At 40.6% G+C, this 13568-nt stretch overlaps 2 protein-coding genes across 2 annotated transcripts; one reads left to right on the top strand and one right to left on the bottom strand.

Moving 5' to 3' along the window:
• Positions 1-2401: 2401 nt before the first annotated feature.
• On the bottom strand, positions 2402-6200 carry gfer (growth factor, augmenter of liver regeneration (ERV1 homolog, S. cerevisiae)). The gene is made up of 3 exons (XM_020646945.3): positions 5809-6200; positions 3282-3496; positions 2402-3162 (listed from the first exon to the last, which is right to left on the bottom strand). Exons 1-3 carry the CDS (start codon positions 6028-6030, stop codon positions 3000-3002), a joined length of 600 nt encoding a protein of 199 aa, XP_020502601.1. The 5' UTR covers positions 6031-6200; the 3' UTR covers positions 2402-2999.
• Positions 6197-13247, top strand: LOC109993846 (E3 ubiquitin-protein ligase CHIP). Its single transcript, XM_020646944.3, has 8 exons — positions 6197-6322; positions 8262-8471; positions 8597-8795; positions 9025-9190; positions 9279-9366; positions 9513-9569; positions 10687-10803; positions 10959-13247. Exons 1-8 carry the CDS (start codon positions 6278-6280, stop codon positions 11082-11084), a joined length of 1008 nt encoding a protein of 335 aa, XP_020502600.2. The 5' UTR covers positions 6197-6277; the 3' UTR covers positions 11085-13247.
• The last annotated feature ends 321 nt before the right edge of the window (positions 13248-13568 follow it).

Here is a 13568-nt window from a genome sequence, read left to right as displayed (position 1 = left end):
TTTGATTGATCTGTTTTTTCATCGTGACCATTAAGAGGTAGCTCTATTCCAGATAGTCAGTATTTTAGGCTACTTCAGAGTTGGGAGCCACACAAGCCTTTAGCCTCCAGAGATCAGAAATAAAAGCCAAAGAAAGCACTTCATAGAGTGGCCACTAGGGGCTGTCTCCTTAGGCGAGTCAATCACCATTAGGTCCATAATTCTACAATTCTACAATTCACTCAGCAGACGTTTTTATCCAAAGCGACGTACATCAGAGAGTAAGTACAACACAAAAAAGGGAACATTGTCAGTAAGAGCAAACGATCAGCTTTGAGTCTGATTGGGCACACAGGTGCTGACAGGAAGTGACCAGAGGCAAAGCACAACATTGAGGGCAGTTCTTGAGAGCTCTAATCAGTATAGAAACCATCTTATAAGTCGTCGTTATCAAACAAAAACAATTGTCACAACCATCATCATCATCAATAATATGGAGACCATCATCATTAAGTTAGTAGGTATTCATGAAAGAGCTGGGTCTTTAGCTTTTTCTTAAAGGTGCAGAGGGACTCTGCAGATCCAATGGAGTTTGAAAGTTCATTCCACCACAGGGGGGCGACAGGGCAATAAAGCTCGGCCTTAAAGCAGAACTAATCAGGGTTACACCTGGGTAGCTAAACTCGGCTTTTGTCACTATAGTTATCATGATAGGCTAACTAAAAGCAGTACTCACATTACAGTAGTACACCTGTGTGGATGCACTTTGTGTGTATATGGCCTTTAAATACGTTGGGTCTGGAATATTCTGCAGTCAGGCACAAAATAATGACAAGGTAATTGAAGTTGTTGAGGAAGTTAACTTAAACTCCATCTATGTTTGTGAAGAGTTCAGTGGAGTTGGACTGAATAACTCAATACATCCAGCCTGAATTGTTAATAAGTCACAAACATTGTTTAGTTATTAAAATATGGCATGATAAAAGTCTCATGGTGTGTTGCTGTGCCAAATACCACAACACAGAATAGTCACAAGTGGCTTATCATGGGATTTTTCTTTTTTTTGACTAATAACTGCGGCCTCAACAGTGACCACTTAACTGAATCCATAACTCGTTCAACATAAAATGAGCATCACAAGATGTTTTTGTTGTTTTTAATAATATCAGTTTGAGTTTACTGTCAAACCCGCGTGCATCCTGACAACGAATGACACGCCATCGCTTCAAAATAATCTAATCAAACTCTTCTTCATGTAAAAGTCCACACAGAAACACTCAGATCAGAACTGTGTCTAATGCTCAGTAGGACAAAGTTCTGTAATGGAGGAGTAAATACTGTAAAAAAAAAAGAAATATGTGATCAACGTTGCTAATAGAATCAGTGCTTCTCTAATGAGGGGACAGCGACCCCTAGGGGCAAATCTGTAGAAAAGCAGGGGGTACAAAAAAATGATGTCATTCAAATATAAACAAAAGTTAATATTTATAACTTTATATAACTAATAGTTATGTAAATATTTATCTTTGTACTGAATGAAAAAAGGTGTAAATGGAAAAATACATGTCTGGTTGGAACGTAGTGCAATACAGCTAATAAACACAAGCCAGTGAAACACTTTTTGCATCGGTATGTTTCAATCCCTTCTTTAACCTAACTCCAAGCTTTCTTCTTTTTTTTTCGAACATAAACCTTAGCAAACAATGTTTTTCACATATGGTTTAAAAGGATGGTGCAGATAAAGAGGACCAGTGTCAGGCTACCTGATAGTACCATGCAGGTGACACTAGAGGTCAGTGTTCAAAATTATAATGAGGAGAGGAGATCAAGATAAACAAACTAGTATTATAAGAAAGGTTATTCAAACAACAGCTGTGTTTAAATCCTATGTTTGGGTGATGATTGGACAGTTCATGCTAACAGTCGCACACTAGACTTGATCTGGTGTCCTTAAAGTCTCCTTAATAACAAACGAATGATCAGAGTTTATTAATACCACACACAGATCAGGTGACTTGACCTAACATGCACTGAAAGAAGATAAGGCATCACAGGGTGCTAACACAACAGGTGTTTAAATGAACCTGTAATCCACTTTAATATCTATATACAGGAGCGTGTCCACATTTTTACAGGGGGGACTGAAGTGCGATGTGCCCACACACACACACACACAAATTAATTTAAATTATTAAGGACAATAGCCAATCACAGTTCATCAGTTTTGGGGTGGCCAATCAGATTCCAAGGTTGGCCCCTGTTCTATGTAAAGCTTGTTTATTATATCTAATGACAACTACACGTTAACTGAAATTGGTTCAAATGTTTACCCCTAACATTCACTTTCAAAGAGAAACACAAATACGACTTTAATCAACACAGTTACGCTTTTATAACCTGCATACATTAAATGATCAATAGCTGTAATTGAAAAATAACTTTTATTCAGCTTCGCACTATACAAATTAAAATACTCCACATAAACACCAAACCCAAAATAAACAGTATGTTGAAAAATAAGTATGTAAAATGACTTATGATTTAATTTAAGTATTTTCTAAGTGTTAGTTCTAATTCATCTCTGAACTATCATAGTGTAAATATTTCTTACACTTTAAGAATGTGATAATTAGACTTTAAGAGGTTACTCTGGTTCAAACTAATCTTGAAAAACACGTACTATGGAACAGATCAGGAAACACATTTTAATGCAGTTATTTATATAATCCAGAACAATCACGGTGGCTGTTTGAATCATCGACACAACAAATAAATGTTTTTTTTTGGTTTCACTGAATTTAATGTAAAATTGTTTTGTCACTTCTCTTCAGCAAAAGAGACTGTCCTTGGTTGTTTTGTATCTTTAATTTTATTACCAGATCAGTACCCAGACACACACAATATTAAAAACAATAGTCTCTGACACAGACTTTCATCCTAACAGATGTGAGCTCCACTTTGAGGTCCAGTTTAACTCTGACTGAGAAGGTTTCATTTTCCCCGCTCAGTCCTCACATCTCTCAGTCACAGGAGCCATCTTTCCATCCATCCTTCCACCTCTCGTCCACTCGGGAGCAGTCGAACTCTGGCTTTCCTAATCGAACGTTGATGTCATTGTGGATTCGGCAGAACCACTGAGAGAGAGCATGGCGACTCCTGGTGTCCGGCTGGTTGGTTTTTAACCTGTGGAGAGGGGAAAGAAACGCCTTTAGTGTTTTTTTTCTCTCTTTCTTGAGACAAAACTGAAGATAAGAAGAAGAGGCTTGATATGTGACTGTCTAAAAGAAGGAATGTGGTCCGACCTGCCCCTGAGATCTTCTGCACATTCCTCACAGGGGAAGAACTTGGAGAAAAGGTTGATAAATTGCCCCATCTCTTGCTGCTGTGAAGCCGACGGACGGTCGGGGTAATACGCTGCCATAGTGTGCAGGAAGGACCAGGTGTTACGTCCCAACTCGCCCCGGTCCAGAGGACACTCGGGATCTTGTTGTGGCTCTGTCTCTGCAGCTTTGGTCTCCTTAAGATACATAAAGAAATGCGTGTTAAACATATGAGGAGGAATAAGCAGGAAATGAATATTGAACTGTGATGGCAGCCTACTGAAACATTTGTTCAGGCTGTAGTGTCAAAGAAAGATCTACTTGCAGATATAATTTCCTACAGAGCTGAATCGTCACTAAAGAAAAAACTTTGGATCAGACCTAAGGACATCATTTGAGCACAATGTTTCTGAAGGGACTCTGAAATTGAACAAGCAATCCAATTTTACAACCACGTCTCAGCAACGTGTCTGATACAGTTGTAGGGGTAAGAAAACTTATTTTTTCAAAAACAGATATTGACTGCGTCATTTTACTTGTTGTTCTGATCTGTCGTCTGACTTCCTCTGTATTCGAGACCCTCCCCTCCGGTAAGAGGCTGCGGTCAATCAGGACCAAAACCTCACGCCACAAGAACAGTTTCTTTCCATCTGCTGCCAGCCTCATTAATAATGCCTCCACACTCCCCCCCCCCCCCCTCTCCCCACATAACACTGACTCTCGTCCAACCCCACAGTCAGAGAACATATAGCAGTAATGTAAGGAAGGATAAACCTGATTTTATGCGTTACATTAACACACACTGGAGTAGTTTCTGTTCACACTGCACTCTGTGTACAGTAGAATATCTGCATTATAAATCATGCACATACATATGTGGACCCCAGGAAGAATAGCTGAGCTCTCAGGTACAGCTAATGGGGATCCTAACAAGTAAATGTAGGCGGCAGTAGCTCAGTCTGTAGGGACCTGGGTTGGGAATCGGAGGGTTGCCAGTTCAAGTCCCGGTGCGGACCAAGTCCAGAAATCAGAGTGCCCTTGAGCAAGGCACTCTGAGACCTCTCCATTAGTGCATGTCCATAGGATCCTGTTTGTGTGTATATTTAGGCCTACTAGACAGAGTGTAAAAACAAATTTCCCCTCACAGGATCTATAAATTATTACTATTAAACAAATACCTGCACAACTGTACAGCTCCTCCATTGCACCTTTGAGGGCCACATTATGATGACAGTCAATGAAAAGCGACACGTACTAGTTACATTATCGCCAATTTAAACATCAACATTTTCCTGCACACTTACTACTTAATGTACGCTGCTCTACGAAAGGCAAAAGGCAGTAACTTCAATGAGTTTTGGTCATTTTTGGAACATTACAGATGTGCTTTATCATGTGGACAAATATCTTGAGTCAATTGTGTTGTTGTTTTTTTTTGAGAAAATAGTAGGTTGTATTTGCCTTAACTTCCAAAAGCCCTCAAGAAACCAAAGCAGAGTCCAGTCCCTTCACTCATCAGGGTCTTTGTACTGCAGCATTCTGTAATGCTCAAACTGAGTTAAAGTCTTCTGCCTTTGTTTTACTGCGGATCAAAGTGAAGTTACTGTTTCACTGCAGTGGAGTTAAGGTGTTATGTCTTTGTTTTAACATCTGTCATCAAACACTTCTGACACACACACACGGCAGCTTGACTAAAGTGTAGCAAAGAAACAAGTGTTGGTTGTGTTATTTTAACAAGTGAAATACAGTAACAAATGGAAGTGAATGCCTTTTGCCTCGGCATGACCCCGTTATTATTGTACAGGCAACGCAAAAGGCAGAGTACCTTAACTTCCAAATAAGGGTCAAAGGTCATGTTTGAGCTAAATATTTTTAGGAACATTAACAACCTCAGTAAAAAGACAAAGAATTGACACGTTTCCAATATTCTGCCAGGAAGAGCTTCTTTCCTCAGGCTGTCCGGACTGTTAACTCCACTCTCCTCAGTTAAAAAACAAAACAGAACTGTGACTACATGATGCACACACACACACACACACACACCACACAATCCAATCTGCACATTGCACTTTACACTGTTTACATTACTCTACAGTTTATATTTTGTACATTCAAATAATTCTATATTTTTTCACATTATATTCTATTTTACTGTATACATGTGTATTAGTAATTTGAGGGTTCATTGCAACAGTCTTTTACATTTCACAGCACGTCTGTATGAGCTTGTGACAAATAAAAATCTTGAATCTTGAATCTCATTTGGCTGCACAACAAAAAAAAGACTTTAAAGTCATTTTTCTCAGTTCGACACTCTGGAGAGTTGAGGTCTTTTGCCTTTGTAGGACAGAAACAATTCATAGTTTGTATTAAATATGAAAACTGTACAGAAATAGTAGGTAAGTATTTAAAGTGTTTTTAACAGTTTTTTTGTGTTGGATATAACGTAAACAGTTTTCCAGTGAAGCCACAGCAGCCTCCTGTAAACAGAACCTTGACCTCTTGTCACCTGTACAGCAGCTGTCGTCTGTTTCTTCTGAACTTTCATCCACGACGTAAAGTCCGAACAAGCCCTGCACGGCTTCTTCTTCACACCCCCGGTTTGCTCTTGCTCTTTACCCGAACTCTCCTCCGGTGGTCTCCCGGCCAGAGCAAAGGGGAAACCTTCAAACCCGGGCGGGCTGGAGGCTGAAGATCCTCCCGGTTGTGTGGGCGCAGCCATGTTCGGCATTAACTAATAACTCTGTCTGACCCGCAGTGACGTCAAGCCTGTCCCGCCGACTCGACACATTATCGCATCCTTTATTTATTTATTTATGTATTTATTTATTATATTTCCCTCTACCTCGCGAACAGAGCCATGTTTACACTTGCACACCTCCCCGGTTGACGACGGCGTTGAGTTACACGGGGAACACTTCCTTGTTTTCGTCGGACCCTTTCGACGGTGCGGAACCATTTCCGGGTTGTGACGTCAGATGAATGTTTACGTTTCTGCAGCGGAGTGCAGCATCTGTCGGAGTGTGAGTTCCTGTTATTTTACAACAGTTTTTCAAAGTTGACATCGCCTGTATTGTATGTGGACACGCATTTAAAGCCGCGCACGTCGCCTCGCTGTTTTTTTTTTTTTTTGTGTTCGTTGCTTTGACCGGTTTCGTCAGATAGTGTGATACCGGAGCAGGATGTCTCCGGTTCGGCCCTGTGTGTGTGTGTGTGTGTGTGTGTGTGTGTGTGTGTGTGTGTGTGTGTGTGTGTGTGCATGTGTGCAGAGCTGCAGGTTAGTATCGATTGTAGGTCAGAAGAAGCAGACCTCCACCTGCTTTATCATGCTGCTCTAATGAAGTCCTTTTTAATTTGGAGAAATCAACAAGTGTAGGCTACCTCTATGTATTTATCCCTTTGTTGATATCCTGTGTTTATATTTCTTCTGCCTTTTTTATGATAATTTTCACACATCTATGGGTCTAAAATAATGTATTCATGTATTATTTTGTTTAGAATAATTGTCAATGTACTAGTTTTGAAACAAGTTGGCATTTTCACACATTAAACATTATTTCCATTAACAAAAACAGACTATAAGCTGTAAATCAGTGGTTCCCAAAGTGGGGGTCGCGGCCCACTGGAGGGGTCGCGGAACACTGTTGGGGGGGGGGGGGGGGGGGTTCGTGAGATTCCTTTCAAAAACATATAAAAATGGTTTAAAATTGGATGTTTCACCCATTAATTTGAAAATACAGTAGGTAAATAAATTACAAAAATAATATGATGGTGTTTGGGCTATTGTTTGCTGTTTTAATGCCAGCGTTTTGACCTAGTGCGTCAAATGTGGGGTCCCAAGTATCTATCACCGTCATAATGGGGGTCGCAAGCTGAAAAGTTTGGGAACCCCTGCTGTAAATGATGCTAATTAGGGCCCGACCGATATGGATATCGATATTAGGGAGAAAAAACGTCCGATGCCGATTTATTGGCCGATATCTTTCTTTTTTTTTTAAAGATTTATTTTTGGGCTTTTTGTGCCTTTAATGGAGAGATAGGTCAGTGGATAGAGTCGGAAATCAGGGAGAGAGAGAGAGGGGAATGACATGCGGGAAAGAAGCCACTGGTGGGGTGTGAACCCGGGCCGCACGCTTGAGACGACAGCCTCCATACATGGGGCGCGCGCACTAACCACTGCGCCACTGCGCCACCAGCGCCCCCCCCCCGATATCTTTCTTAGATCTATCTTCGATCTTATGTTGCGTTGATCCCTCAAATTCAGTTATCTAACACAACTGGAAAGTAACTGTGCATTTACGTGCATCACCGTTTGACACTGAGGAGTGATGATGCTTAATGTAATCAATATAGCGCCCCCTGCTGGTGAAAAATAACTGCTAGTGTAATACAATGATATTCAAATGAAATGCATTTTTGACTGGTTGATAAATCTACAAGTATCGGCGTATATCTGCGATACAATTTCCTGATACCGATAGTCACTTGATGTGCTATTATCGACTGGCCGATATTATCAGTTGGGCTCTAATGCTAATAATAATAATGTTATATACAGACTAAGTATGGAACAGATGCATTAAGGTCAGGATTAGGGTTTGTAAATTAACAAAGATGAATTAATTTATCCTTGATGTGAATTGGTGCCAGATGCAAATATGAAAAAGTAATATATCTAAAAATAAAAGTCAAGGCAAAGAGGAAATAATCACAAAGAATTCATGCTTAAAAAGTCATATATTGGTGGATTGATTCTTTCTGCATGTCCTCAGATTTCTGCAGACAGTCATCACTTCTATGCTGTCTGTTTCCGAAAAGCATTTCCCCATACAATACAAGTTATCGTCCTGGTGTCTGATATTTGATGTTCCGGTCAAAATATAATCATATTACTGCAGTGCTGTTCTCGTTTAACTCCAAAAATCGAATCAGCTGAATCTGTGTCTGATCTCTGTGCCTCAGCGTCGGCCCTGTCCGTTGGATCTGAGCGTCAGGATTGGGAAGCAAAGTGAGGAGGCAGCTGCTGCCGGTGCAGCGAGCCTTGGGCACAAAATGTCTGAAAGCCCAGAGAAAGGTGTCTCTCTGTCGGCTCAGGAGCTGAAGGAACAGGGCAACCGCCTCTTCCTGAGCCGCAAGTACCTGGAGGCTGCTGCCTGCTACGGCAAAGCCATAGTAAGCACCCAGTGTAACTGTGGCCTCATTGTAGAATCCATGCAACACCCGACATTGCTCAACTTGTTGACCTTGCACATATCCTCACAGTCCATGCTTCGGTTGTCTCCCCTCTCCTCTTGCAGAGCCACAGCCCCTCTGTTCCAGCGTACTACACCAACAGAGCTCTGTGCTACGTGAAGCTGCAGCAGTACGACAAAGCTCTGGCAGATTGCAGACACGCCCTGGAGCTGGACAGCCAGTCAGTCAAAGCTCACTTCTTTATGGGCCAGTGCCACCTGGAGATGGAGAACTATGACGAAGCCATTGGTAACCTACAGAGAGGTACGAGAGGTTTTTCTCATGTGGTTAGGTGACATTTAAAGCTTGATGATTCATTCACTATTATCGTAACAAAACTTTTGGGTCCAGTTTGTAAGATTTAGTGGAATCTGTTGATTGACATACTGTTAGAAATAGACTCTGAATGCTGAGTATGTTTGCACATTAGGAAGAGATCTTTATGTCAAAAGCGGGGAAGAGCTTGTGGGCTAAAAATGTTTTTCTTTACAAGCTTTTAACTTAGCAAAAGAGCAGCGGCTGAACTTTGGCGACGACATTCCCAGCGCTCTGCGGATAGCAAAGAAGAAACGCTGGAACAACCTGGAGGAGAAAAGGATCAACCAGGAGAGCGAGCTCCACGCCTACCTCACCAAACTCATCCTAGCTGAGAAAAAGAGGCAGGTCGTACATATCGACGTCAGTGATATTGGGATACTTTTTTTTTTGTCTTCTTCTCTGACGTAGAGTCTGTGCTGTATTTGACAGGGAACTGGAGGGCTGCAGACAGAAGCAGGAAGACAAATCAGACGACATCAGAATTCAACACAATGTGAAGGAGATCCACACTAAACATGTAGGTGATTTCTTTATTTATTTATAGATAACGCTGTTTGTAATCTACTCTTTAAAGTATTTTAGTTTGGGTACAGGAGACAAAGAAGGATTGTAAAATAAAAGTAGATAATTTGTGACCTAAGACTGTCTTTTTGTCTCCTGCAGGACAAGTTTCTTTCAGACATGGAGGAGCTGTTCAGTCAGGTAGACGAGAAGAGGAAGGTCAGTGTTGACTCTTAACTGAAATCTGTATGTATCAATATTTACCTCACATTCTGGAAGAAGAAAAAAAGTCACTTTAAGGTGACAAACATAATTGAACTGTTGATGTTTGTGACATAAATCCCCAAACTTTAGCACTGGGTTGCCTAAATTCAAAAGTAGAACAGTTTAATATCCAAAATTAGCTCAGAATTTATCCACTTATAATGTTTAAGATGTTGCACAAGCTGAGATAGATCCAACATAGCTGGGCTCTTCCCTCTTCGCTCGCCGCTACTGCTGAGGGAATTCTGGTGAGTTTATTTGCCTCCACTTAGTAATATGCTTAAATTCAGCGGGTTGTCTCCTGAAACACCTGAAATCTTACACCTAGCTCCTAGTACCGGTTGTTTGGTGCTACAGCAGCAACCTGCGATTAATTAAAACCCCTTAGAAATCTATGATGGCGTCAGTTTGTACTCCCATGCTGAGATACAGATATGATCCCAGACCTGCTGGAAGCTGACTTACAACATGACACAGATAGAAACAAAGTGTGTAAAAAGAAACTCTCTCCCTCCCTACAAGTGTGTTTGGCTGGAACATCTTCCATGCATTATTTCTGCCTGGTAGTCCCCAGCTGACATTGGGTGAGAGGCGAGGGTGCACCCTGGACTGGTCGTAGAGTTACCCCTACAGACAATATAGAGCAACCAAGTAATCTATTGGGCCTGCCTTGGGACTGTGGGAACTACCCAGAGGGAAGCCGTGCATGCATGAGGAGAACATCCACACAAACTCCACTCAGAAAGGTCCGACTGTGAAGTCTGATTCTTCAGTGTGCTCTAAATCGCCTCATCTGTCACCTTCCCCCCGCCGTGGTTTCAGGCGTATAAACCACTGTAGAAATAATCCATCTTGTCGTTGATGGTCCTGTTTGTTTTAGTGTGTTATATGGAGGCATCTGTATAAAGATCAGTCAGTTTCATAACCAGGCTAAAAGCTGCTTAGAGGAGCTTTAAGACAGAGCTGAATACACTGCTGGTGCAGCGAGCCACAGTTAACTCTTTGTCTGAAAAAGATTTTCAAAAGTAAAATGCTCTCCTAATGAAAATCTTTCCTGTGCTGTGTTTGGTAGAAGCGTGAGATCCCAGACTACCTGTGTGGAAAGATCAGCTTTGAGTTGATGAGAGAGCCCTGCATCACTCCCAGTGGAATCACCTACGACAGAAAAGACATTGAAGAGCACCTACAGGTAAAAAGACCACCACAGATGAACATCGAAATGTCTGAGGGCACCTGTGTCTGACTGACTGCTTACCTTAGAAAGAATCTCATGATGCAGTCAGAGTCTGTGCAGCCCTGTGGTGAAATGTGGGTTAAATGGAGATGTCTGCTGTTGTCTTGCAGCGAGTCGGCCATTTTGACCCGGTGACACGCACTCCTCTGACACAAGATCAACTCATCCCAAACCTGGCCATGAAGGAGGTTATTGATGCTTTTATTTTGGAGAATGGATGGGTGGAGGACTACTGACCAATGAGACAAAGGGAGGGAAGTGATTTTTCATAGATGGCCCAACCCCAAAAACCTTCTGAAGGTGTCACTTTCTCTCTTATGTGTTTTACAGTCAGGTAACATGTGATGTCATCATAGTGTATCCCTTTCTTTTCTTTTTTTATTTTTTCACCCATTTTTAAGCCTCTTCGACCAAATCCCAACACCCTACACTCACAGGCTCCGAGCCGTGTTGCTGGTAGGTGTGTGAACGCTGTTGAAAGTTGTGATCATCAACCCCCCCCCCCCCCCCCCCCTTCCAACCCAATTGTTAACAAATATTAATATTTTTCTATAAAGTTTAAACAGATTTTAAAAAATCAATACAAAGCCATCTTGGATGTGATCGGAGAATCACTAAGAAGTCAATTTGTAAGTGAAGAACATCCTTTCATCACTTTTGTGGTAATTTATTTTACAGTTTTAGAGTTTAAAAAAAACAAAAAAAAAAAGTCTTTCAGTTTCATATCCTAAAATGATTTACATAAACGTCTTTCTTACTTTCAATAGTTTGCTTCAATACAATATAGAAACACTGTAATGTAAGCCACACCAATTCATGTGTTTTTTTTTTGGCATCCTGTGATGTCATGGTAGTGCATCCCATTCAGTTTAATATCACATCATCTCAGCCCTCAAAGACACACACACACACACACACACACACACACACACACACACACACACACACACACTCATGATATCCTGATATCATTAGAGTCCGTCAGGTTTAGCAGATGTAAGGTGGCGATAGGGATTGGGAGGGTGTCATGTGCTGAAGGAGCGATTAATCTGTCGTTACTTTAAATCTGTAGCGCTTCAAATTAAACTGCACCGTTATGTCCTTTTGAGAAGTTCCCAAGTAATTCTCAGATAAAGAGGATATATAATACAATTTAAATGACAATGATGTAAGATTTAAAAAAAGGTCAACCAGCAGAATGAAACAAGCAAGTTTAAGCTAAAAAGACCAATTAGGTTTCAAACAGGGGCAGTTTACCCCCATATCGTCCTGATTTACATTTACAGAGGAACTAAAACTTGAGATTGACAAAGTGAGTTTTCAGTTCTATTTTTCTCTAGGTCGCTGTGTGTTCGACCTTGACAGCAGATTCAGTTTTTCATCATCTGAACTTTGACTGTACAAACATCCCCTTTCTGTCCTTATCTGTTTGTTCCATATGACTTTTACTTTCACCAGTAAGACCGGGGGCTACACGTTGTGTTTGTTTAAGGGGTTTTTTTCATCAGCTGAGATGTTTCCGGGCTGTCATGTAAAGATCAGAGTCTGAAAAATTGAGGTGACAAAACCAGCAGCTGCACACTGAAGATTTAAGGCTGGCTGGTTTCAACTTCTGCTTTCCTGTTCCAGATTTGTGTCGTTTTAAAAATGACCTGTTGTTAATCAGTAGATGAAGTAAAAAAAAAAAAATCCATGCTGCGGCTCTTAGAGTAAACAAACTGCTGGCTGACAATCAGTTTATGAATCAAAACTGCAACGCCGGAGTTGCTCTTCGTTTTAAGTTTCAATGTGGGAAAGTGTTGTGTTTGCTGGGAAAGTGTTGTGTTTGCTGGCAAACTAAAAGATAGGAGATTGTAACGCTGCAGCTAAATAGAAAGGAGGCGTCCGAGAGGTTGAAAACAAGTTTCGGATCTTTATTTAAAAATATTTTTAGATAACTGTCTTGTTTAGTAAGTGGTCTATGGTGATGCCTCTTTATGAAAAACAACTGAGTTTGTTCTTATAAATTATTTTGAGTTTCCTCTGTACATTTTTTTATTGTTTTTTTTTTTTTTTTAAACTTTGTGTGTACTTCTGTGAATGACCAGCAGGAGTGGTAAAAAAAAAAAGAAAAGTTAATCCTTATTGGACAACAGCTGTATTTCTTATTTGTTTAAGCTTGTCTATATAAATATATTTCTTTCTATTCTAACTGACAATTACAAAACTCCTTGACTCAATCAAGTGAAGGTCTGATTGTCTGCATGTTTCTAAGAGACGGTCAGGACAACTCAAGTGAACCGATGTACAAACTGACTTCATTCCTTTGTCAGAACAGAAAGACTTTGAATGATCGATCTTCTGCACCTTAAAAGACACAATGTTTGAAACGTGATCAAATAAATGTTCCATGTTTTCTACGTCTCTTTCTTTTCATCTTTCCTCCTTCAGTCACTGCAGAAATAAACATGTTATTTTTGGTGATGATTGAGTAGTAGTTTTTAAAACATGTCTGCAGCTTAAGTGCATGAATTCAAACTTAACCAAAACATAAATGTATGTGTGCGAAGTGTATGTATATCGCACTTCTCACAGACATGGGGCAAAGTGCTTTACAAGGACACAACATACAGAAAATACAAATAGTAAAAATATTGCAAATGCCTCTATAGTAATAACAACAACAACAGCAGGTATGCAAGTACTTAAGTTTGTTTGGAGGTCGTTTGTCTCCTGGGTGA

Source organism: Labrus bergylta, chromosome 16, assembly GCF_963930695.1.
Source record: "Labrus bergylta chromosome 16, fLabBer1.1, whole genome shotgun sequence".
NCBI classification, from domain to species: Eukaryota; Metazoa; Chordata; class Actinopteri; order Labriformes; family Labridae; genus Labrus; species Labrus bergylta.
Note: the sequence above shows the minus strand (reverse complement) of the source record. Positions and strands in the feature narration are given on the sequence as shown.

Excerpts from the sequence above, each read along its gene's own strand:
- LOC109993846 (XM_020646944.3), top strand. The coding sequence starts at position 6,278 with ATGAATGTTTACGTTTCTGCAGCGGAGTGCAGCATCTGTCGGAGT. Across the intron at positions 8,472-8,596 it reads CCTGCTACGGCAAAGCCATA|AGCCACAGCCCCTCTGTTCC; the intron begins GTAAGCACCCAG and ends CTCCTCTTGCAG. Across the intron at positions 9,367-9,512 it reads AGGAGATCCACACTAAACAT|GACAAGTTTCTTTCAGACAT; the intron begins GTAGGTGATTTC and ends TGTCTCCTGCAG.
- gfer (XM_020646945.3), bottom strand. The coding sequence starts at position 6,030 with ATGCCGAACATGGCTGCGCCCACACAACCGGGAGGATCTTCAGCCTCC. Across the intron at positions 3,497-5,808 it reads AGACGACAGCTGCTGTACAG|GAGACCAAAGCTGCAGAGAC; the intron begins GTGACAAGAGGT and ends ATGTATCTTAAG. Across the intron at positions 3,163-3,281 it reads GCAGAAGATCTCAGGGGCAG|GTTAAAAACCAACCAGCCGG; the intron begins GTCGGACCACAT and ends CCCTCTCCACAG.